At 33.9% G+C, this 24,088-nt stretch overlaps 2 protein-coding genes across 2 annotated transcripts; both read right to left on the bottom strand.

Moving 5' to 3' along the window:
* Positions 1-14,761: 14,761 nt before the first annotated feature.
* Positions 14,762-15,355, bottom strand: LOC139877858 (protein-S-isoprenylcysteine O-methyltransferase B-like). The gene has a single exon (XM_071865261.1). It carries the CDS (start codon positions 15,353-15,355, stop codon positions 14,762-14,764), a length of 594 nt encoding a protein of 197 aa, XP_071721362.1.
* A 4,420-nt stretch (positions 15,356-19,775) lies between these two features.
* On the bottom strand, positions 19,776-21,438 carry LOC139874446 (protein OCTOPUS-like). Its single transcript, XM_071861878.1, has one exon. The coding sequence runs from the start codon at positions 21,402-21,404 to the stop codon at positions 19,908-19,910; it is 1,497 nt and encodes a 498-aa protein (XP_071717979.1). The 5' UTR covers positions 21,405-21,438; the 3' UTR covers positions 19,776-19,907.
* Between the last annotated feature and the right edge of the window lie 2,650 nt (positions 21,439-24,088).

Raw genomic sequence — 24,088 nt, 5'->3', positions numbered from 1 at the left:
TTTCCAACAAAAATGTTAAGCAATCATTTTTAAAGAAAACACGGTCGAAGTCCAGACTGTAACGACCCGACCAAAACCGTTATTGACGGCGTCGTTAACTTAGGTCCCGTTGCGTGGTCGTAGTCCCTATATGAGACTCGTTTGACCAAAATTATGTCGCATTCATTTGAAAGGTACAAGACTTGCAAGTTTAGTTTACAAAACCGTTCGACAACAAGTGTAAGTTTACAAAAGTCATAAAGTATAAATGAAATAACTTGCGACATGATATAAGTTGAAAAACACCGTTGCTATAAATAGCGTAAGTATGTAAACAAAAGTTTGAATCCAAAAGTGCTATCCCTAGCGTATGTATGTAAGTATGCTTGACCCCAAGCAAGAAATCAGAGTGTATGCATGTATGCTCGACTCCAAGCAAGTATGAGTGTACGCGGAAGCATGTATCAAATAGCCAAGTATGAACCTGAGAAACATATAGAAAACTGTCAACGAAAAACGTTGGTGAAATCATAGATGTATTTGTAAACGTTGTTTTTGAACCACAAGATTTAGTATTCCCATAGTTGATTATCAAAATCGTTTGCATTCCAAAAGTATTGTTCGCGAGCACCCAATTATCAAGACTTAACGTTTCCTTCCATTGAACCCCATCACTATAGTGTTAGAACATACACTGTTTCTCAAAAATATATTTCACCCGTAGACGGTAGCGAACCGTCCGTAGTGAGGGTTTGTCAAACCCGTATGGCCACACAATATAAGTTCTCGCTTACACCCTGCAAGTGTAACTAATGATAATCGAATTGAGGATTTTTGTTCTAACTCGCTGTGGAATGTTTGTTTTCCTTGTACTTGTGTTCAAAGTATAAAAGTAAGTAGCACCAAATGTAACAAAGTAAATGTTTCTCAGCCCACAGTTTAAAGTATAAAAAGTTGTTGAAAAGGTGGGACTATGATCTCACCTCGAGTGCACGAGTATAAAAGTACTTCACAAAGTAACGTATGCATGAAAGTTGCTTAGCCTTGACCTAAACAAGTAAGTTGTATCAATTAACCAGTTACGATACAAGGTCGGGTGAAATGTGTTCAATTAGTCCTATGGCTCGTTACGACTCGATTAAGTATAGCATGTGAATCACGTTGTCAAGCTTCATACAAGAAACAAGTATAAAAGCATGTTAGAATGATTGTATAAAAGTTTGGTTAAGTTTGACTAAAAGTCAAACTTGGTCAAAGTCAACGAAAAAGTCAACACGTTCGGGTTCGGTCCCGAACTATTTTTCTGAGGTTTTTATTCATATATAAGCATATTAGAACAAGTTTCATGTGAATCGGAGGTCGATAGCTAGTCAAACATTTCGCGTGAAATGCGCCAAAGTGAGCAGAATCTGGCCAGGCGATTCTGCGCGCCGCGCGGGGATGTGGCGTGCCGCGCCACTACCTGGCCAGAGAATTCTGGTCAGTTTTCAAAGTATGCACGAACCAAAACACAAACATTCACATTTTATGATCCGCAAACAATTAGAACATGTATTTTATATCATCGGAAAGCTATTTCGACAAGGAATACAACTAACCACATATCATTAATCAAAAACATCATTTACAATAACCGAAAACTCGTCAATTGATCAAGAAAGGTTTATTTTCAAAGTTTCAAGTTCGTAAAACGTATTTTATGATTCGGGAATCCAATTTACACATACGATATGCCGTTTTGAAGGTAATGAAGCATACATTACAACTAAACACTTACTAATAACATTTCATGGCATTCGAAACATCAAAAGCTCGTTTTAAGTCTATCAAACCCTAACCAAAATCCGCAAAAATCAATATTCATGTTTTTGAAGTTTCCTTAATCAACCTACGCATCAAAACGAGGCTAGTGATACTAGTAACACAATTAAAACATGAACTTTAACAATTTAACAACATTAACTCATCCAAAATCAAAGATTAAGCTAACCCATTTCAAATGTTCAAACTAGTTACTCAAAACAACGAATCGAGCAAACAAAACATATATTCATGTTATACACGAGCCATAGACACTAACTAACACCATTTCAAGTCAAAAACACGAATTTAAAGAAATCTAGAGTTTTAGAAATGTTACCCAAACGAGATGAAGTTTGTATCAAAATGTAGAGGATGAAGAGAGGATCACGAAAATGTAATCGGATTTGTTGTGAGCTTCCAAGATTGAATTTAGATGATGAATGATTGAATTGGGTGTTTGTGTGTGTGTTCTTGATAGAGAGAAAGAGAGAGAGGTGGAGGTGATTGAATGGAGGAGGGTGAAGGTTGACTAGTTGACCTAGTCATCTCTTTGCCCTCTTGGCAAGTTTAGTCCCTCAAGTTTCAAAGCGGGTGCGGGAATTAACCAAACGAATATTTTTAAAACGCTCGAGTAAACGGGTGATGTCAAAATTAAATAGCGGGAATATAATGAACGTTACTCACGGAAACTATTAATTTAAATACGAAAGATTTTGTTTAAAAAAAAAAAAGACGGTGTTAAAATTAAATTTAACGGAAAAACACGGGATGTTACATTATCCACACCTCAAAAGAAATTTCGTCCCGAAATTTAGTTGGAAGTAGTAGTCGTTGAATCTTCCTCGAGATCTTGTGTTGCCAATTCTACGAATGAGGGAGAAGTACGTTCTAAGGTATTTCAACGAATTTTGACGGTCGGGATCATGTGTTGTTTTAAGGTTTGGCTTCCATGATTCATGGTTTCAACCGGTCCTCCTAGGAAGTGAGGGTTATCGTCGATAGTGAGTTCATCAAAGGAGATAACAAGTTCTCGTTTCGCAAAACACGTCTTTGAGTTGATACATCGAATGTAGGATAAACGGAGACCCAAAATGAGTCGAAAAAGTCTAAACGGCTAGCGACGGGTCCAAAACACCCCAAGAATTTAAAGGATCAAAATATCGCGGATTTAGCTTCCTACGTTTTCCCGAAACGGATTGCACCTTTCCAAGGTGCGACTCTTAACGTGACGCGGTTTTCCCACGTGGAATTTGAAATGTTTACGTCTAACATCGGCGTAGCTCTTGGTGATTACGAGTCGCGTAGGGTTTTACCTGAATATGAATAAATCCTCTCGATTGCTCATGAATAAGCTCGGCCCCGGTGAATTGATCATCGTTTACTTGGTTTCGACAAAAAGGAGGATGATGTTTCCGGTCACATGTGGTTTCAAAAGGTGTGACGTTAAAACTCGAATGAAAATCATTGTAGTACGAGGATTAAGCTAAAGGAAATTACTTTTCTCAAGTAAATTTGAAGTTAGTAATACAAATTCGTATTATGGTTTCCAAGGTTTAAATCGCATGTTTGTTCGGTCCGTCGGGTTGCGGAAGGTACGCGGTACTCATGTCTAAACGCGGTCCCGAGGCTTTTTGTAAGGCACTCCAAAATCTAGAAGTGAAACGAGGATCTCGATCCGAAACGGGGTATATTTCCCTAAGGCATATTGAACAAGTTTGCTAGGAATTGAAAACGTTAGCTAGGACAAGTTTCTCAAGAAAATTCGCGTCGCGGAAGATTTATCGGTTTCCAAAAACGTTCGTCGGGGCAAGTTCTCCTCGGTTTCTGACAGAAAAACGTTCGTCGGAACTATTCACCCTCGAGGTGAATACTAGTATAACGTGGAGAGTCTCTCTCCATTGGGAATTTAGAATAAGGACCTCCTGAACCGGAAGTACGAGGGTGATGCAAAAGAAGTTTCCGCCCCGATGTGAGCATAACGAGTAAGTTGTAGTTAGTCAATAAGACTGTGCGAGGACGAGCTAGTATACCCGTGTGACATACGGTTGAAATCGAATGGAATCGGCAATTCATTCGGAAGCATAAATATAATTTGACAATAATTGAAGGTGTGTCCCCGGTATGGTTGTTATAAATATTCTCGGAGTTTTCGGATGTCCAAACCTGAAAAGATGAAGTCATGTACATGGCACATGGTGGTGTTTAGGTTGATCGAGTCTAACCACCATCACGCGTCACTAGAACTTTGGTATGTCTTACCGTAATATAACCACGTTGATCGAGTGTCGTTATATTACGCTAACTCATACCTCCATTCCCACATCACTCTATAGATTCAAGTTCGTGTCATCGCGAAAATCTAAAATGAACAAAATGTAACGACGTCTCAAACGTGACTCGTATTAAATCGAAAGAATTTCTGCAACTCTAAGGAAGCGTTCCCCGAGGGAAGTGTATAAATGATTGTTCACGTCAATGTGGTTCGAGTCAGACAATAAGGTATTCAGGTATGAAAAGAGTAACGAGTCATGATAACGAGTAGCACGCAACCGTAGCGATAAATGGTGATGACGATACTCACCTAGAGTAGTGATGGTAGTAACACCAAAAAGTAGATAGTAAGAAACACCAGTGGGAAACCGATAGTAAATTGAAACGGTGGCAAATAACAATCCGGGAGACAGAGTTCCCGAACAAGTGTGACTAATGAAGTCGTCGTCATCCATACGTGTATGAATCATGAATTTACGTGTGTTACCAAAAAGTGGCGGAATACGAGTTCGTACGATGAAGGTTGGGTACCATTAAAAAGTTTGCCTAAGAATGATTCAAGTATAATGCACAAGTAGTCAAGTAAGTGCTATCTATAGCAAATGTATGTCAGAATGCAAATGCTAACTATCCGGTTGTAGTCTAGACTCACTAATGCGTCCTAACGACTCTGTTAGACACACTAATGCACGTCCTAGTTCCCTACAACCAACGCTCTGATACCATCTGTAACGACCCGACCAAAACCGTTATTGACGGCGTCGTTAACTTAGGTCCCGTTGCGTGGTCGTAGTCCCTATATGAGACTCGTTTGACCAAAATTATGTCGCATTCATTTGAAAGGTACAAGACTTGCAAGTTTAGTTTACAAAACCGTTCGACAACAAGTGTAAGTTTACAAAAGTCATAAAGTATAAATGAAATAACTTGCGACATGATATAAGTTGAAAAACACCGTTGCTATAAATAGCGTAAGTATGTAAACAAAAGTTTGAATCCAAAAGTGCTATCCCTAGCGTATGTATGTAAGTATGCTTGACCCCAAGCAAGAAATCAGAGTGTATGCATGTATGCTCGACTCCAAGCAAGTATGAGTGTACGCGGAAGCATGTATCAAATAGCCAAGTATGAACCTGAGAAACATATAGAAAACTGTCAACGAAAAACGTTGGTGAAATCATAGATGTATTTGTAAACGTTGTTTTTGAACCACAAGATTTAGTATTCCCATAGTTGATTATCAAAATCGTTTGCATTCCAAAAGTATTGTTCGCGAGCACCCAATTATCAAGACTTAACGTTTCCTTCCATTGAACCCCATCACTATAGTGTTAGAACATACACTGTTTCTCAAAAATATATTTCACCCGTAGACGGTAGCGAACCGTCCGTAGTGAGGGTTTGTCAAACCCGTATGGCCACACAATATAATTTCTCGCTTACACCCTGCAAGTGTAACTAATGATAATCGAATTGAGGATTTTTGTTCTAACTCGCTGTGGAATGTTTGTTTTCCTTGTACTTGTGTTCAAAGTATAAAAGTAAGTAGCACCAAATGTAACAAAGTATATGTTTCTCAGCCCACAGTTTAAAGTATAAAAAGTTGTTGAAAAGGTGGGACTATGATCTCACCTCGAGTGCACGAGTATAAAAGTACTTCACAAAGTAACGTATGCATGAAAGTTGCTTAGCCTTGACCTAAACAAGTAAGTTGTATCAATTAACCGGTTACGACACAAGGTCGGGTGAAATGTGTTCAATTAGTCCTATGGCTCGTTACGACTCGATTAAGTATAGCATGTGAATCACGTTGTCAAGCTTCATACAAGAAACAAGTATAAAAGCATGTTAGAATGATTGTATAAAAGTTTGGTTAAGTTTGACTAAAAGTCAAACTTGGTCAAAGTCAACGAAAAAGTCAACACGTTCGGGTTCGGTCCCGAACTATTTTTCTGAGGTTTTTATTCATATATAAGCATATTAGAACAAGTTTCATGTGAATCGGAGGTCGATAGCTAGTCAAACATTTCGCGTGAAATGCGCCAAAGTGAGCAGAATCTGGCCAGGCGATTCTGCGCGCCGCGCGGGGATGTGGCGCGCCGCGCCACTACCTGGCCAGAGAATTCTGGTCAGTTTTCAAAGTATGCACGAACCAAAACACAAACATTCACATTTTATGATCCGCAAACAATTAGAACATGTATTTTATATCATCGGAAAGCTATTTCGACAAGGAATACAACTAACCACATATCATTAATCAAAAACATCATTTACAATAACCGAAAACTCGTCAATTGATCAAGAAAGGTTTATTTTCAAAGTTTCAAGTTCGTAAAACGTATTTTATGATTCAGGAATCCAATTTACACATACGATATGCCGTTTTGAAGGTAATGAAGCATACATTACAACTAAACACTTACTAATAACATTTCATGGCATTCGAAACATCAAAAGCTCGTTTTAAGTCTATCAAACCCTAACCAAAATCCGCAAAAATCAATATTCATGTTTTTGAAGTTTCCTTAATCAACCTACGCATCAAAACGAGGCTAGTGATACTAGTAACACAATTAAAACATGAACTTTAACAATTTAACAACATTAACTCATCCAAAATCAAAGATTAAGCTAACCCATTTCAAATGTTCAAACTAGTTACTCAAAACAACGAATCGAGCAAACAAAACATATATTCATGTTATACACGAGCCATAGACACTAACTAACACCATTTCAAGTCAAAAACACGAATTTAAAGAAATCTAGAGTTTTAGAAATGTTACCCAAACGAGATGAAGTTTGTATCAAAATGTAGAGGATGAAGAGAGGATCACGAAAATGTAATCGGATTTGTTGTGAGCTTCCAAGATTGAATTTAGATGATGAATGATTGAATTGGGTGTTTGTGTGTGTGTTCTTGATAGAGAGAAAGAGAGAGAGGTGGAGGTGATTGAATGGAGGAGGGTGAAGGTTGACTAGTTGACCTAGTCATCTCTTTGCCCTCTTGGCAAGTTTAGTCCCTCAAGTTTCAAAGCGGGTGCGGGAATTAACCAAACGAATATTTTTAAAACGCTCGAGTAAACGGGTGATGTCAAAATTAAATAGCGGGAATATAATGAACGTTACTCACGGAAACTATTAATTTAAATACGAAAGATTTTGTTTTAAAAAAAAAAGACGGTGTTAAAATTAAATTTAACGGAAAAACACGGGATGTTACACAGACTCACTAATGCATCCTAACAAACTCGATAAGACACACTAATACAAATTTTCTGGTTCTCTAAGACCAACGCTCGGATACCAACTGAAATGTCCCGTTCTTATTGATTAAAAACGTTCCATATTAATTGATTTCGTTGCGAGGTTTTGACCTCTATATGAGACGTTTTTCAAAGACTGCATTCATTTTAAAACAAACCATAACCTTTATTTCATCAATAAAGGTTTAAAAAGCTTTACGTAGATTATCAAATAATGATAATCTAAAATATCCTGTTTACACACGACTGTTACATAATGGTTTACAATACAAATATGTTACAACAAAATAAGTTTCTTGAATGCAGTTTTTACACAATATCATACAAGCATGGACTCCAAATCTCGTCCTTATTTAAGTATGCGACAGCGGAAGCTCTTAATAATCACCTGAGAATAAACATGCTTAAAACGTCAACAAAAATGTTGGTGAGTTATAGGTTTAACCTATATATATCAAATCATAATAATAGACCACAAGATTTCATATTTCAATACACATCCCATACATAGAGATAAAAATCAATCATATGGTGAACACCTGGTAACCGACATTAACAAGATGCATATATAAGAATATCCCCATCATTCCGGGACACCCTTCGGATATGATATAAATTTCGAAGTACTAAAGCATCCGGTACTTTGGATGGGGTTTGTTAGGCCCAATAGATCTATCTTTAGGATTCGCGTCAATTAGGGTGTCTGTTCCCTAATTCTTAGATTACCAGACTTAATAAAAAGGGGCATATTCGATTTCGATAATTCAACCATAGAATGTAGTTTCACGTACTTGTGTCTATTTTGTAAATCATTTATAAAACCTGCATGTATTCTCATCTCAAAAATATTAGATTTTAAAAGTGGGACTATAACTCACTTTCACAGATTTTTACTTCGTCGGGAAGTAAGACTTGGCCACTGGTTGATTCACGAACCTATAACAATATATACATATATATCAAAGTATGTTCAAAATATATTTATAACACTTTTAATATATTTTGATGTTTTAAGTTTATTAAGTCAGCTGTCCTCGTTAGTAACCTACAACTAGTTGTCCACAGTTAGATGTACAGAAATAAATCGATAAATATTATCTTGAATCAATCCACGACCCAGTGTATACGTATCTCAGTATTGATCACAACTCAAACTCTATATATTTTGGAATCAACCTCAACCCTGTATAGCTAACTCCAACATTCACATATAGAGTGTCTATGGTTGTTCCGAAATATATATAGACGTGTCGACATGATAGGTCAAAACATTGTATACGTGTCTATGGTATCTCAAGATTACATAATATACAATACAAGTTGATTAAGTTATGGTTGGAATAGATTTGTTACCAATTTTCACGTAGCTAAAATGAGAAAAATTATCCAATCTTGTTTTACCCATAACTTCTTCATTTTAAATCCGTTTTGAGTGAATCAAATTGCTATGGTTTCATATTGAACTCTATTTTATGAATCTAAACAGAAAAAGTATAGGTTTATAGTCGGAAAAATAAGTTACAAGTCGTTTTTGTAAAAGTAGTCATTTCAGTCGAAAGAACGACGTCTAGATGACCATTTTAGAAAACATACTTCCACTTTGAGTTTAACCATAATTTTTGGATATAGTTTCATGTTCATAATAAAAATCATTTTTCTCAGAATAACAACTTTTAAATCAAAGTTTATCATAGTTTTTAATTAACTAACCCAAAACAGCCCGCGGTGTTACTACGACGGCGTAAATCCGGTTTTACGGTGTTTTTCGTGTCTCCAGGTTTTAAATCATTAAGTTAGCATATCATATAGATATAGAACATGTGTTTAGTTGATTTTAAAAGTCAAGTTAGAAGGATTAACTTTTGTTTGCGAACAAGTTTAGAATTAACTAAACTATGTTCTAGTGATTACAAGTTTAAACCTTCGAATAAGATAGCTTTATATGTATGAATCGAATGATGTTATGAACATCATTACTACCTTAAGTTCCTTGGATAAACCTACTGGAAAAGAGAAAAATGGATCTAGCTTCAACGGATCCTTGGATGGCTCGAAGTTCTTGAAGCAGAATCATGACACGAAAACAAGTTCAAGTAAGATCATCACTTGAAATAAGATTGTTATAGTTATAGAAATTGAACCAAAGTTTGAATATGATTATTACCTTGTATTAGAATGATAACCTACTGTAAGAAACAAAGATTTCTTGAGGTTGGATGATCACCTTACAAGATTGGAAGTGAGCTAGCAAACTTGAAAGTATTCTTGATTTTATGTAACTAGAACTTGTAGAATTTATGAAGAACACTTAGAACTTGAAGATAGAACTTGAGAGAGATCAATTAGATGAAGAAAATTGAAGAATGAAAGTGTTTGTAGGTGTTTTTGGTCGTTGGTTTATGGATTAGATATAAAGGATATGTAATTTTGTTTTCATGTAAATAAGTCATGAATGATTACTCATATTTTTGTAATTTTATGAGATATTTCATGCTAGTTGCCAAATGATGGTTCCCACATGTGTTAGGTGACTCACATGGGCTGCTAAGAGCTGATCATTGGAGTGTATATACCAATAGTACATACATCTAAAAGCTGTGTATTGTACGAGTACGAATACGGGTGCATACGAGTAGAATTGTTGATGAAACTGAACGAGGATGTAATTGTAAGCATTTTTGTTAAGTAGAAGTATTTTGATAAGTGTATTGAAGTCTTTCAAAAGTGTATAAATACATATTAAAACACTACATGTATATACATTTTAACTGAGTCGTTAAGTCATCGTTAGTCGTTACATGTAAGTGTTGTTTTGAAACCTTTAGGTTAACGATCTTGTTAAATGTTGTTAACCCAATTTTATAATATCAAATGAGATTTTAAATTATTATATTATCATGATATTATCATGTATGAATATCTCTTAATATGATATATATACATTAAATGTCTTTACAACGATAATCGTTACATATATGTCTCGTTTAAAAATCATTAAGTTAGTAGTCTTGTTTTTACATATGTAGTTTATTGTTAATATACTTAATGATATGTTTACTTATCATAGTATCATGTTAACTATATATATATATATCCATATATATGTCATCATATAGTTTTTACAAGTTTTAACGTTCGTGAATCACCGGTCAACTTGGGTGGTCAATTGTCTATATGAAACATATTTCAATTAATCTAGTCTTAACAAGTTTGATTGCTTAACATGTTGGAAACATTTAATCATGTAAATATCAATCTCAATTAATATATATAAACATGGAAAAGTTCGGGTCACTACATACGTTAGCAAAAAAATTTGAATTATTAATTTATATATATATATATATATATATATATATATATATATATATATATATATATATATAGGGGCATGATCAATGGGGAAGTAACCAGTCGGGGGAAAGCGGGGGAAGCAAAAATTTTTTTTTTTCGTTTTTTTGAATTTTTTTTTTTCCGGCATCAAGATCACACAAAAATATGAACATTTAGAAAAGATACTTCGTGATGAATGTTATTATTTAGGCGGGAAAACGATCGACAAAAATAACATTCAAGATAATATTGTTCGTGAAGAATATGAACGTTTTTTTTTTCTTCATGTTTTGTGAAGTAAAATTTAGCCCGATTTAGAGTTTAGGGTTTAGGGTTTGGTGTTTTGGGTTTATTCCATAAACCCAAAACCCTAAACCCTAAGCTCTAAACCGTTCGTGTTAAAAACTCAATCTAAATCCTAAATCTAAACCCTAAATCTAAACCCTAAACCCTAAATTTCTAAGCCCTAATATCTAAACCCTATAAACCCTAATATCTAAACCCTAATATCTAAACCCCAATAGCTAAAATCTCAAAATACGCTCGAAAAACACGATAATTGTTATATATTACTTCTTCGAGCGTTTTTCCGCCAAAATAAAAACATTTATCACAAAGTGTCTCTACTAAATGTTCATATTTTCATCTCATATATAATGTTCGTAAACAAAGTTTTTTCAAAAAAAAGAAAAAAAAAAGTTTTTGCTTCCCCCCGCTTCCCCCCGAATGGTTACTTCCCTCTTGATCCTATATATATATATATATATATATATATATATATATATATATATATATATATATATATATATATATACACACACCCCGAATGGTGCCTATGACGTCTTCCTAGTAGCTAAGCATAACGGCATATAAATGATGCTATATGAACCGGTCTAAATAGTCTTCTCTTTGAAATTGGTCAAGATGATCTAACGCCCATCACCTTTGACTTATTGGGGCTTAGAAAATACATACACGTATGTAACATCATATGTTCCGATTTTCAAATTTTGAAATATAGGAAAATAGATTTGATTTTGTTAAATTCGATATTACTTTAGACAACGCGTAATTTAAATCCTTTAATTCCTAAATTAGCATTATATTTCTTTTGGACATCACTTTGGGATCATCCAGAGGATTAAATCACTCACGCGTTTATCTCTCGTAGTTGCATAACCCGTCTCAACTACTACCCTGGAGGAAACCGGACCAATCAGAGGGCATGACCGGTAAAACACCCCCTCCCCGCTGCTCTTGCACTAAATTAGCATTATATTATGTGGTTTAATTTGGTGATTAGAATTTATTTGCTCATATCTTCAAAAACTATAGACGTGCTAAACTGATTAATCTTTTATGTTATATTCTCTAGTTTTTGAAGATATGAGCAAATAAACGCTAACGCTAGTCACAAAGTTTATGCTAACCTGATACATACATGTACTATAAAAGGAAGTCGCAAGCTTGACCATACTTGTGGGCTTCATGTTTCTGAACTGTTTGTTTGAGTTGATTGTCAATGTAACAATAAAAGAAAGATTGAAGAAATACATATACATGTTTTCGCTTATCAACAACTACCGAAATAGTCTTTACAATAAGTATTTTTATAGAAAGTGTATATAGTTGGCCCATTACTCGACCCATTGAATAATCCGGCATTAATATTAGTACATATTGAGTATAAATTTAGGTCTTAATACTAGGGTGCGTTTGATTGCGTCTTCACTACAGTAAAAGCTGTTCAATATTGAATATTGAACTGTATGTGTTTTTTTTGCTACATTTGAATGACAATGATGTTAAAACGTTAACAATATGATGTTTTAAGAATACTTATTAAACAATTATATTATTCTATTTTATTTATTAAATTACGATGTTAATACATTGATATTTTACACCATTCATATTCATCAATAATGATTATCAAACAAGTTACGTTCATAATCAAGTTAATTTAAACCTTAGAATAACTTAGATTTCGAATTATTAAAATCTTAAATAATTTTATTTTATTAACACACCCTTAATCCATATATTAAACCTGAAATTACAAAATAGTCCTTTTAGTAACCAAGTTATACAAACACAAATTACATAATTTTGCAGACCTCTAAATTAAAGACTAGCAGTTTATTTGGATACATATCTAATCACAATACTAAGTATGATTCATTGAATGTAGCGAGTATACATAAAGTTGTGATCCTATCGCCAACACCCCCAACAACCACCCCATGGAGGACCGCCGTTTGGAGGTTGAGCAACTGCAAACATACAATAAATAAATTTAATTAAAATTGGAGACAAATAAATGTCATTTAAAACAGTACTAGGAATTCAACTTCACTAATAAGATACATCATCACAAAACACGAAACTGCAAATTTAGACGACTCATTGTAAAGATTGCTGAAAAATTCTTATAACTTAGCTATACGTACACAAAAATGAAATTTTTTACCTTGCAACAAGTTACGAGTTTGAGGTGGATATGGTCTTCCTGCATAAGTAGTGAGAATAAGTACAAAGAGAATGATCATGAAGAAAGTGAACCCATATGAATTCATATTCGTGCCAATAACAAGAATTTTGTACTTGTTTTGGTATTGTTGGATTTTTGTTTTGGTATTCTTGGATTTATATAGGAGGATTTCCTTGTTTATTAAAAAAAATGTTGAATTTTATTTTATAATTATAGGAGCTTTAAATATCCACGTTGATCCTCAACGTCAATATTCGACTTGACCCAGCAACATAGGTTGAAGATGTAGCATAAAAGAAATAAACATGACAACATGTTATCTGTTTCAAAATGTGTTAGCTGCGCTTTCCAACTACACGCATTCAATTCTGTGATTTTGGACACAAAAAAAAAAAAAGTAAAAAGAAAAAAGAAAACTCTATGGAGAAACTATCTTTAAACTAAATGAATTACGACAACGTAATTAAATTTACAATTAACATATACAGGCATACAGCTATTAGACCACTTGTAGTGGCGACTCGTGTTGATTATTCGTGTTAGTTGCTTTTTGCACTTTTTTGCTAGCTATGATGTGTTGGTTTTTGGTGTGGAGTATTGGTGGTGTTGATTTTTGGTGTAGGTTAAGAGTATTGTGGTGATGTGTCAAATATAATTATGTAAGTATTAAAAAAAGATAAAAATAATATTTTTAAACTAATACTCCGTATTAAATTGATAAAAAGCAAACAACGGCCGTTGCTTGGGCCGTTGGAAAGCAAAAAAGCCACCGCAACACGGGTCGCCAACGAACGGGTACGCCATGTACTCCCGTTGCTTGCCTGCCAAATTGGATCCAACGGGGTTGGTTTCCAACCGATAAAAGCGGTCTTAGACCAAATAAACCAATATGATTTAACACACAAACGTTTCAATTTTATGTTTTGATATATACTCGTAATTAGATTAGATTTGCTTGTTGAGTATAAGTAATTTACTAAGATTTTTTTTTTCTCATTGATATGGTTCGAGAAACCTTTATAAGGAAATTTCTAGCTAATATTCTACGTATATAAGGATGTATGCGTATTCTAACGCCCATCATCTCTGAATAGTGTCGCGTTTGATTCTTTGAAAGTGAACAAGATAATCTATTATGCGATCACTTCTGACTTCTTATGGGGGGTTAAAAAAATACACACACGTATATAATTTGATATATTTTTATTTTTCATGATATAAGTGTGAAAAGAAGAAATTTAATTTTAGAGTTATCATTATTTTTCTGTTTTTTATTCGGTCGATTAGGGTTTGTGATGTGATGGTTCTAGCCGACACATTTGTTCAGATTGTTTGGATTCTTTGTCTGTGAGAGATTGATTATCACCTATCGGTGATTAATCATTTTTTTTTATTTTGTAATTTTGGACTTTGCCTGGTTATCGATTAATGGAAGCATTTTGATATATGTTCTTGTTGTGTTCAAACTTCAATCTTTCTGGATTTGTTAAAGTTTTCACAAAGAAACATCGGAACACAGTTTCATACGTTACGTCGAGCAACAAGACACTTTATTCTACCTCTAGTTCGCAAGATCGCGTGAGCCCAATAAAGTTCGACATTTACAAGTATATATTCATTTCACGAAAGGAATACCCGAAGGAACCCTTTGAGCGTAAACCTCGTATTCCAAGCCAAAAAACCGTTTCAAGAAAAACTCCTCGTACGCGATTCTGTTAAAGAAGAAATCCCAAACGATTATCGCAAATACAACACTCGACACAGGATTACACAACATTATTTGAATACCTACGCACCAGATCAAGAAACCAGTGTACCCTGGATGACGAACGATTCCATATACGCCATAAGTGATTAACTTATGATGATTCTCGTGTGATCTTCGAATAACATGAGTAAAAGCCCGTCCAGCAGTACAAATAGCGAGTTTTCTAATGGTTTCGCCTAAAATCACCATGAAAAGTCCTAAGTTGCTTATGGAGCTATTTTTCTTTAACGTCGGGAAAAAGTATAGTTCGATAAGGTATTCTAGAACCGAAAACGCCATTGCTAAGATGTAGTCTTTGCTGATTAGGACGGACTCGAGGGTTACTTTAAATTTACCATGATAAACAATTGCTAAAAGGTATTCGGACACATGAAAGAAGATTAAGGAACACAACATTTGTGTTAATTGTCTTCGAGCGGAATCGTTGATGATTTCCATCATTTTTTTTTTTTTTTTTTAATTTGTAACAAAAGAATCAATAGTTGAAGCGAATGAATGGGTTTACTTCAGACCTGAAAAGGATCGTAAGAGGTAGTCACGTAAGATACAAAATAGTAGACGATAAAAATACAAGATACGAATACAGATTGAAAATATGATTAATGTAAAGATGGAAACAGCATAATCCCTTACCACCTCCTGAAACCAATAAATTTTTGGAAGACAAGGAACCTAAATACTCACTCATGAAGTAAGGCATCGACTTTATTATACCAATTGCACAAATTACAGAAAGAGCAAACAAAAAACAGATCTAGTGAATTCAAAACAACAAAAAAACGTCCTTAAGATAGAACTTTGTAAATCAACAAACAATTAAAAGCACATTTATACAGGCCTATTCACGTTAGCAAAAAGAAACAAAGATTATAAACATGCACGTTATTAATTTTTGTAGCCACCGTGGATGGAAGGAGAGGCTGAAGCTGGATGTGGTGTGTAATGGATTCAAGAACCTAATTTTCAATTTGCCATATTTTATACAAGTGATCCCTAAAGTTTCAAAAGTGCTAGTGGGCATAGTGCCCGATCGTACAAACAAATTGCAATTGGTGTCCATGATACGAGTAATTGATATTTTGGATGAATCAAAACAGATAGTGCCATATTTTATTGATCTAGTTGCAATTGGTGTCCTTAAAGTTGCAAAAATGCAACTATAGTGCCATATTTTATTTCATTTTCCAAAAAAGAAATCAAATCAAAACATATCTAGTAATCTAATTGTTACAACTGTTCGTACCCAACTACATCCTAATTCCTATGATCCTAGTGTCAAGATCTCAGGATATATTTGAACTTACTATTGAAACTATTTACAAGTTAGCCTAATGATTGGAGCCCTGATTTCTTTGCAAGAGGTCTCAGATTCGAATTATGTCTTGGATAAATATTTTGTGATGGTCAGAGAATGGTTGAAAATAGCTAGGGAGTAATATTGCCGAGTTGCGTACATCAGAGTATGAGGTCTGATTACTCGCCCTCTCGAATAGCCCGAAAAGAAAAAAAAAAAAAAAAAAAAAAACCTTCTACCTCTTAGATCATGATATTGGTAATTGTGACGTGGAGTGGATATGGTGTACTTTTTGAAGAAAGACGCTGACTGGACCATGACATGAAAAGGTGGTAGTTGTAATTGGGAGCTTTTATCAAAAGTTATCCATGACGTGCAAGTTAATTTTGATTTTCTATTTTTTTTTTAATTTTTAATTGTTTTTATTTAGTTAAATAATATAAAACATTACATAAATAAATAAAAAACGTTACATAAAATAGAAAGTAGGCATTAAATGAATATAAAAAAAAAACATTACATGAATTAAAAAAAGTTACATGAATAAAAAAAACATTCATAATGACTAATTCATAGAACGAAAGTTTGCTGGTAGGTTTCAAATATGCGCAGTTAAATCTTCACGTATTTGATTATGTACGTTTCGATCGCGGATTTTCTTTTCTCCTTTCGTGCACTTGCTTGAAATCTTGTAAATTTGATTCGTTCGTGTGAATAAAATAAAAGAATATATGTGTTTATATAGAAGAAAAGAAAAGAAAACAAAGCTAACGGATATAGCCATTGACCAATCACAAACTGACACGTACCCCTCACGCCCTCTCTCCTTTGTGTTTTTTGATGACAACGACAGCCCACAAACGCCGCACTCTGAGCGTTTGTCTGGCGTTTGTGGCGCCACCTCACGGTGGGTGGGGTTACAAACGCGGCGATATCCGTGATCTTATCTTTTTATTGAAATTTTAAACTAGACCCATTTGCCTATCAATGCGAGACGTCAATCACCCAATGAAACCATTGAACATCTAAACACGTAATTTATCATCTTATCTTATATATATAACAATTCTTCTGATACCAAAACTTATGACATGTGTCCGGCACGAACTCTTTAATCTCCATTAATTTGTTGAATTATCAGCTTGTAAAGTATACCAAAGGTATACCAGTGAAATGACTCGTGAAATTACGGAATTGTTTAAACGAAACAGTTTAATGATATGTTTTAGGTATTAAGAGAATGTAGATGTTAAAAGTATTTACTTTAATGACCCGTGGAACCACAGATTTATATTAAGAAACTTCTCGTTGTTTTTATAATATTGATGTACTTGATTTAGTCATGATAAATTAACTACATTTATTCTCCCACCATTCTCTTCCAATATTCATTACAATTATTATTTTCTTTGTCATAAAAGCTTACATTACAACATTTTATTAAGACATGTATTTCGCATAAATATATAACGTAATTAATCTCGTAAAGAGAACTTGTATTTGAATAATAATAATAATATAATAATTATAGTTATAGTTATAGTTATAATTACAATAATAAAGTATGCTTAAAAATGAAGTATTTATATTTTTAATAATAATTATTAGTAATAACAAATGCCTCTTGAAATTATTTAAAAAATTAAAATACAATTATTGTATAAAGGTTATACAATATGCTTCAAAGTTTGTGCATATGTTCGTCATAAGGTGTTTTGTAAAAGATTGTACAATTTGTTACAAAGTTTGTACATATGATTATAAAAGTGTATTATCATAAGGTTGTACATAATGTTTCAAATATTGTACATATAGTTATGGAGATGTTATATCATAAAGTTGTACATAATGCTTCATCCATTATACAATTGACATGTTAATATTGATATTAAATACAATTAATTACTTAAATAATATTATCATGTAAGTCTTAGAATTTTTCTCTCTATTTTTGAATTTTGTTTGAACTTGAACAATTATAATTTATGACATAATCATTATAGAGATTTATTAGATACTATAGATAGATTTTTAGTAAACAATTATATTTTAATTCTAAATTAATTAAGATTAATGACATCTTCCATATTTTTATATATGACAAGTTTTAGTAAAATGAAGAGTTAAATTGTAAAATGATGACATCATCATTTTAGAGATTTAATAGAAGTTATAGATAATCATTACTCCGCATAACTTTTAAAGGTTGGTTATTTATTTATTTTTGGAAAAATAAACGAAAACTCTGATAGAAACCAAAACCTTTGCGAAAAGAAAACGTTACCTAGAATTTGTACGAAAACTCTAATAGAAGACGTTTTCAAAACGTCTTGTGTCATGGGATAGGGAGAGGTCATTGGTTCGATCCTTAGGGATGACATGATTTTCTTTAAACCAATTGAACACCAATAATAGTGGTATATATTGACCTTATAGGAAGGTTTTAGGTTTTATCCGATTCGTTCACGGACCTCTACCCGGACCACTGCCCGAATGGATGTGTTCCCCGGGTACCGTCGATTGGGTTCGGGTTTCCGTCCGAACGTGTGTGTTACGTGCAAATGATGAGGGTCGTTGAAATAAATAATTTACTGATGCCAAAAAATCGTCGTTCAAAAAAAAAAGTTGGTTATTAAACATCTGAATTTGTTCTTAATTAATCAAGCCGTACTGGAATTCATCAAGTAATGTAATCAAATTAAATCAAGTAATGCTGTCAAATTAAAACTTAGCTTATGCTACGTCGAGCTCAAACTCGAGCTCATTTTGACGCATTTACAGCCTACTCATGCCTTGAAGGTTCAAACCAAACAGATTTACCAAAGTAGCAACGAACTAGTCCGAATCAGTACCCAGCTCAAGGCAGATTTCCAGTACACATTCTGGACATGGTCCAACATGACAAGGCACAAAAACATGGGAGATGAAGGGTATGGGTACATTTGCATAAGATAAAATATTATAATAAGATTATTATCACAAGTACTCATGGAACCTTATAAAATACCACCATGGGTATAAAATTGGTGCAGAGGCTACATCAACACATGCTCATTATTCATCAACTTTTCAAGTACTTACATCTTTTTAGTACCATCAATAATAATAATATTTTAATACAGATGCACCATTAAACAGTTAGCTTTCTTTTTTAGATTCTATTTCACAATAGGCTAAACATGCACAGTTGCACACAACAGAAAACAAAATCTACCAAACTCAAATTCAATATAGAAATAGAAATCTTTACAACAAGTTTTATGTTCAAACTTCTCTAGCTAAACATCTTAAGAATGGGCAGAAAAATTCTCTGAAACAGGCACGGATACCGAGTTAAACCGCATACATCTGAGTAAAAAGAGTAACTCACGTTTTTCGGACAACCTATGCCAAAAAAATGTTTACCCATTTTTCATAACATAGAAGTGCAAAACCAATAATTCTGCAGATTAATATCATCACATGACTTGCATAGCAAGAAGCCTAAAGATAATATGCTACATGTAGTTATGTATTACACTTCTAACAACAATAATACATTAAAACTTAAACTTGTATATATCCCATAACTAATAGAGAACACCAAGCACAATACAAGTACAAATTATGCCATCTTTTTGTGCACAATACAAGAACAAAAACAATATGATCTACAGATTTATGCTACTTCTGGGACAGTTACAAAAGTACCCAACTTTTTTAGTTCAGCTGGAAGCCATTGCTGACCATAAATGGACCCCTGTTTTTACCTGATTTGCTCCTTCTAGTGTTCCTAAATGGTGTCAAGTACAACCTCAACAAACCGCTATTGATATCGCTAGTCGAATACCGCTTGCTTCTGTTCCTATCCAACACCATATCTCTACAACTTTGATCACTTCTGTTTCTTGAATTCACAATACTCGCATTTCGAATAAGTTTCGCACTTGAATTTATAGTTTGTACATTCTTTTTGTCATCAAGTTTAGGCTTCTGACCCCATAAATTACACACCTTTTTCCACCTACTTGGAATCGCCTTTTTATACCCGTTCATCGCACTCGTTTTACTACTCGAAACCGTCCCATTCGAGTTACTCTCAATGTTTTCATTCACAACAGAATTCAAATGCCAATCTTTCAATTCCTTTTCGGTAATAACCAACTTTGTTCTTTCAAAAGTAACATCATTTGCAGGCGAAACCCTAGCATTCGAACCCAAATTCCCATCTTCACCACTTGATCCAACCGTTTTCGTACTCGAACTTTTCATTGAACTCGAACTACTCCCTCTGTAATCCGAATTCGACTGCCCTGAACCACCAGAACTCACACCATCTTCACTTATCGGATTCATCCCCCTATCAATAGGAGCTAAAATCGAGTTGTCTACAATCGGTGTAAGCCTAGGAATCGATCTCGCAATCATATATCCATCCCAAGAAGCTCGATGCTCATCAAATGAACACCGCGGATCGTCAACTGATAATCGATTCGCATCAATCGAAAACCGAGGTTCTGTATCACATGATCTTCTACCTAATCCATAATCTGTCACCTCAGATTGACATTGACTATCCCTAAATTGACCTAATTGTCCTATTTTTGGCCTACATTCCTTCTTTTCCTTCTGTTTTTGTCTCCATTTTCGCAATTTCTGACTAAAAACAGAAGCTGATTCCCAAAAATTCTTCCGTTTGTTTTGTAATTCGATCTCAATTTCGATCATTTCTTTCATTGTTCTCTTTTCGCCTTCATCTGAAACACTGAAATCATCTGAAACCCTAATTTCATCACCACCATCATCCAAAACCCTAATTTCTTCATCTTCATTTACATCTGAAAACCCTAATTTCATCGATTCAGTAACAAACAAATCCGATAAGCTACTACGAGCCCTAACATCACACGATTTCCTTCGCTGATCCATAACATCTCTATCTACCACATTACATTTATCAGCAGCAACAGATTTACTCCGACGGAGCTCCGGCACCGTCGCCGGATAGACGCCGTGACCTCTACTCGGACGACTGCATACAACTGTTTTCTCAACTTCAGCTGAACCGGAAGTAGACGAGTCTAGATCGGCGAGCCGGTCGTGTAAACATAATGCGCAGAAACCGGTTACAGGTTCACTAGGGTGACGGTGACAGACGGTGAATCGGCGAGTTCGGGTACGGGTTTTGGTAACGCTACGGGTTTGAGGTTGCGGCATTATTGACCGTTAGATCATAATCATTATCATTATCTTTATTTATATTATTATGTGATGACAAAAGGGGGATCTGTTAGCAATTTAGGAGAGAAACCCTGCATAAACCCCACAAACAACTGAACAGCAAGGTAGCTTGCTCTCTTTGATGTGGTTCAATAATTTGTCAACTTTTTAATTTTAACTCTTTACTTTTTTTCTTTGTAGTTTAGTCACAAAAACTTAATGTAAACAAAATGTCTTTCGGTAAAAACGTGTATATTGGAAATATCAATTGTTATTGTGTGATAAACGTACGTTGTTCAAAATTATTATTTTGTTCAAAAGGGGAGTGTGACAAGAGAGTGCACATAATGCGTAATTTACTCGGTACCAGGTCTCGCGCTCGGGGCGCTTGATGATTACCCGAGGTTTTTGGAGAGTTAATGTGCTCGTTCATATGAGGGTTTCCTCGTTTACTCAAAAAAAATATATTTTATAATCCGCGACATCACAAATTAATACGCCGTAATTAATTATTATTTATAATTAATAATAATAAGTAAATAAAATATATAAATAACAAAGTAATGTTTATTACATTATCAATAATCAAATTAATGCTTGAAATTCAACTCAATTTGTTTATTTGCGTAGAGAAATAAATATGAAATCATAGTTTAAATCAGAGAAATAAATATTAAATCATCTAAAAGTCAATATAAATTTTTTTAACAAAAGATGATATAATATAGATTTTCTTGTATGTATAGATAGAAGATTTTGTATTTATGCTATAAAAATGGTTATATAATATCGTAGTCAACTAAATAATACTTTTGTGTAGAATTTAGAATTTTTATTTTAGTATAACTTACTTAAAATGTAAAATAAGATTTGATGTATAAATGATCCATTAGAAATACTACAAATGTTTAAAGTCATAAAGTAAATGTAAATGATACATATTAACATTAACGTATAATAAGGTCATGACTAAAACAAAAGTTATTTCCAAATTATATATGATCGATATATTTAGAGTACATATTTCTTGATATTGATTTATTGTCATCGAAATGGAGGGACATGAAGCGTTAACAAACCGGCATTTTTTTTATTTTATAGAAGTGAAAGTGTCGATTGAGTAAATAGAAATAGTTAGGGTGTAAAAAGTGAAAATTACTTTTTTTTTTTTTTTTTGCTAGATCTGGAAAATTTACTACAGTGGTAGACTAGTACTGTATTACCTTACGTGAGTGTTACCACTGACCGCGGGCAGCAGACAGAGTACACGTGCATTCTGCCCAAATACAGAAAGTTGTGCGTAAACATTGCCCGAAATACGATGCCTCGTGTAACCTTATTTATCGGGCTTTGGATACCCCATGAAGAAGTAAAAGTATCTTCCACATACAAACAACTAAAAACAAACAATTAAACTGTTTACAAATTACAATCATCAATTTTTTTAATCGAAAAACTTACCGATTCTGATACAAGATTATTAGATACTGTTTACAAAGTTACAGACTGTAAGTGGTTATACGCATGGTCGATCATTAATATTTTGTATTTGTAGTGACTTGATTTGAGATTAGGCTTGACCGGAAGCAGTGGCAGTGGCGGAAGCAGGATTTTTTTCACCCGGGGCGAAAAAAATTTAAAACCGTAGCAACTTTTTTGGGCAAAATATGGATGTTTTGGGGCAAAAAATGGAGTTTTTATACAAAATATGAAGGTTTTGGGGCAAATTTTGGAGAATTTTGGGCAAAATTTGTAGGTTTTAGAGCAAAATATATAGGATTTGGGACAAAAAAAAATCCATTGGGGACAAAGTTGAAAAATCCAAAAAATTTCTACTAAAATTTCAAAATTGACCGGGGGCGGGCGCCCCACCCTGCCCCCACGTTACTTCGCCCCTGACTGGAAGTGATCAAAGGGAGCAATCGCTTCTAAGATGCTGAAAAATCCTAGAAACTTTAAAAGGTGTTGGTATCATAAGTAGTTGTATTTGTAGTGAAATCATAACTTCTATAAAATTCTAAAAACACGGTCATAAGGTTTGCGGCTCCTTAGAGATACGGACTTACGTATGTCATAGATAAATAACAATATAATAAATCTAATAGTAATAATTTATTCATCTCAATTTTCTTATTCAACTAGGTGCCAAAGATTAGAATATTATTCAACTAAGTGTCAAAATTAGTTACATGTGATAGGGAGGATTAAGGAGAGGTGTGTAGGTGTGATTGTGAGGGAAAGCTTATTGTCCTAAGTGGTGATGTAAATAGCTAATCAACCTTAGACTTAACAAAGTGTTACTTGAAAAGAAACGTGAATAGTCATGTTAATGACTCTGACCATTGAACCAAAGAGGCAACTAAATGGTTAGGTTCAGGAACATAAAAACTCTTCCAAAATGTCATTTATCTTAATATTTGCCACTAACCTTCCTGGAACTCAACCCACCCTTTGATATTTTATCATATACCACAAACACCTGTAATACAAAAACTAGAATACAACTAAAAAGATCATATAAAGGTTTTGATGCATATTGAGTGCTTATATAACAAATTAACATCCGAATTTATTGTTATTTACAGCAAAGAAAAAAACATCATATATGTAAATAAATATAAAAAAAAAGTGTGTGAAATGCTATTAACCAAAACATTTAATGGGTTGAAAGTGGTAGTTGT

The sequence above is a fragment of the Rutidosis leptorrhynchoides genome, chromosome 11 (assembly GCF_046630445.1).
Source record: "Rutidosis leptorrhynchoides isolate AG116_Rl617_1_P2 chromosome 11, CSIRO_AGI_Rlap_v1, whole genome shotgun sequence".
Lineage (NCBI taxonomy): Eukaryota > Viridiplantae > Streptophyta > Magnoliopsida > Asterales > Asteraceae > Rutidosis > Rutidosis leptorrhynchoides.
This window is presented reverse-complemented; position numbering and strand designations above follow the sequence as displayed.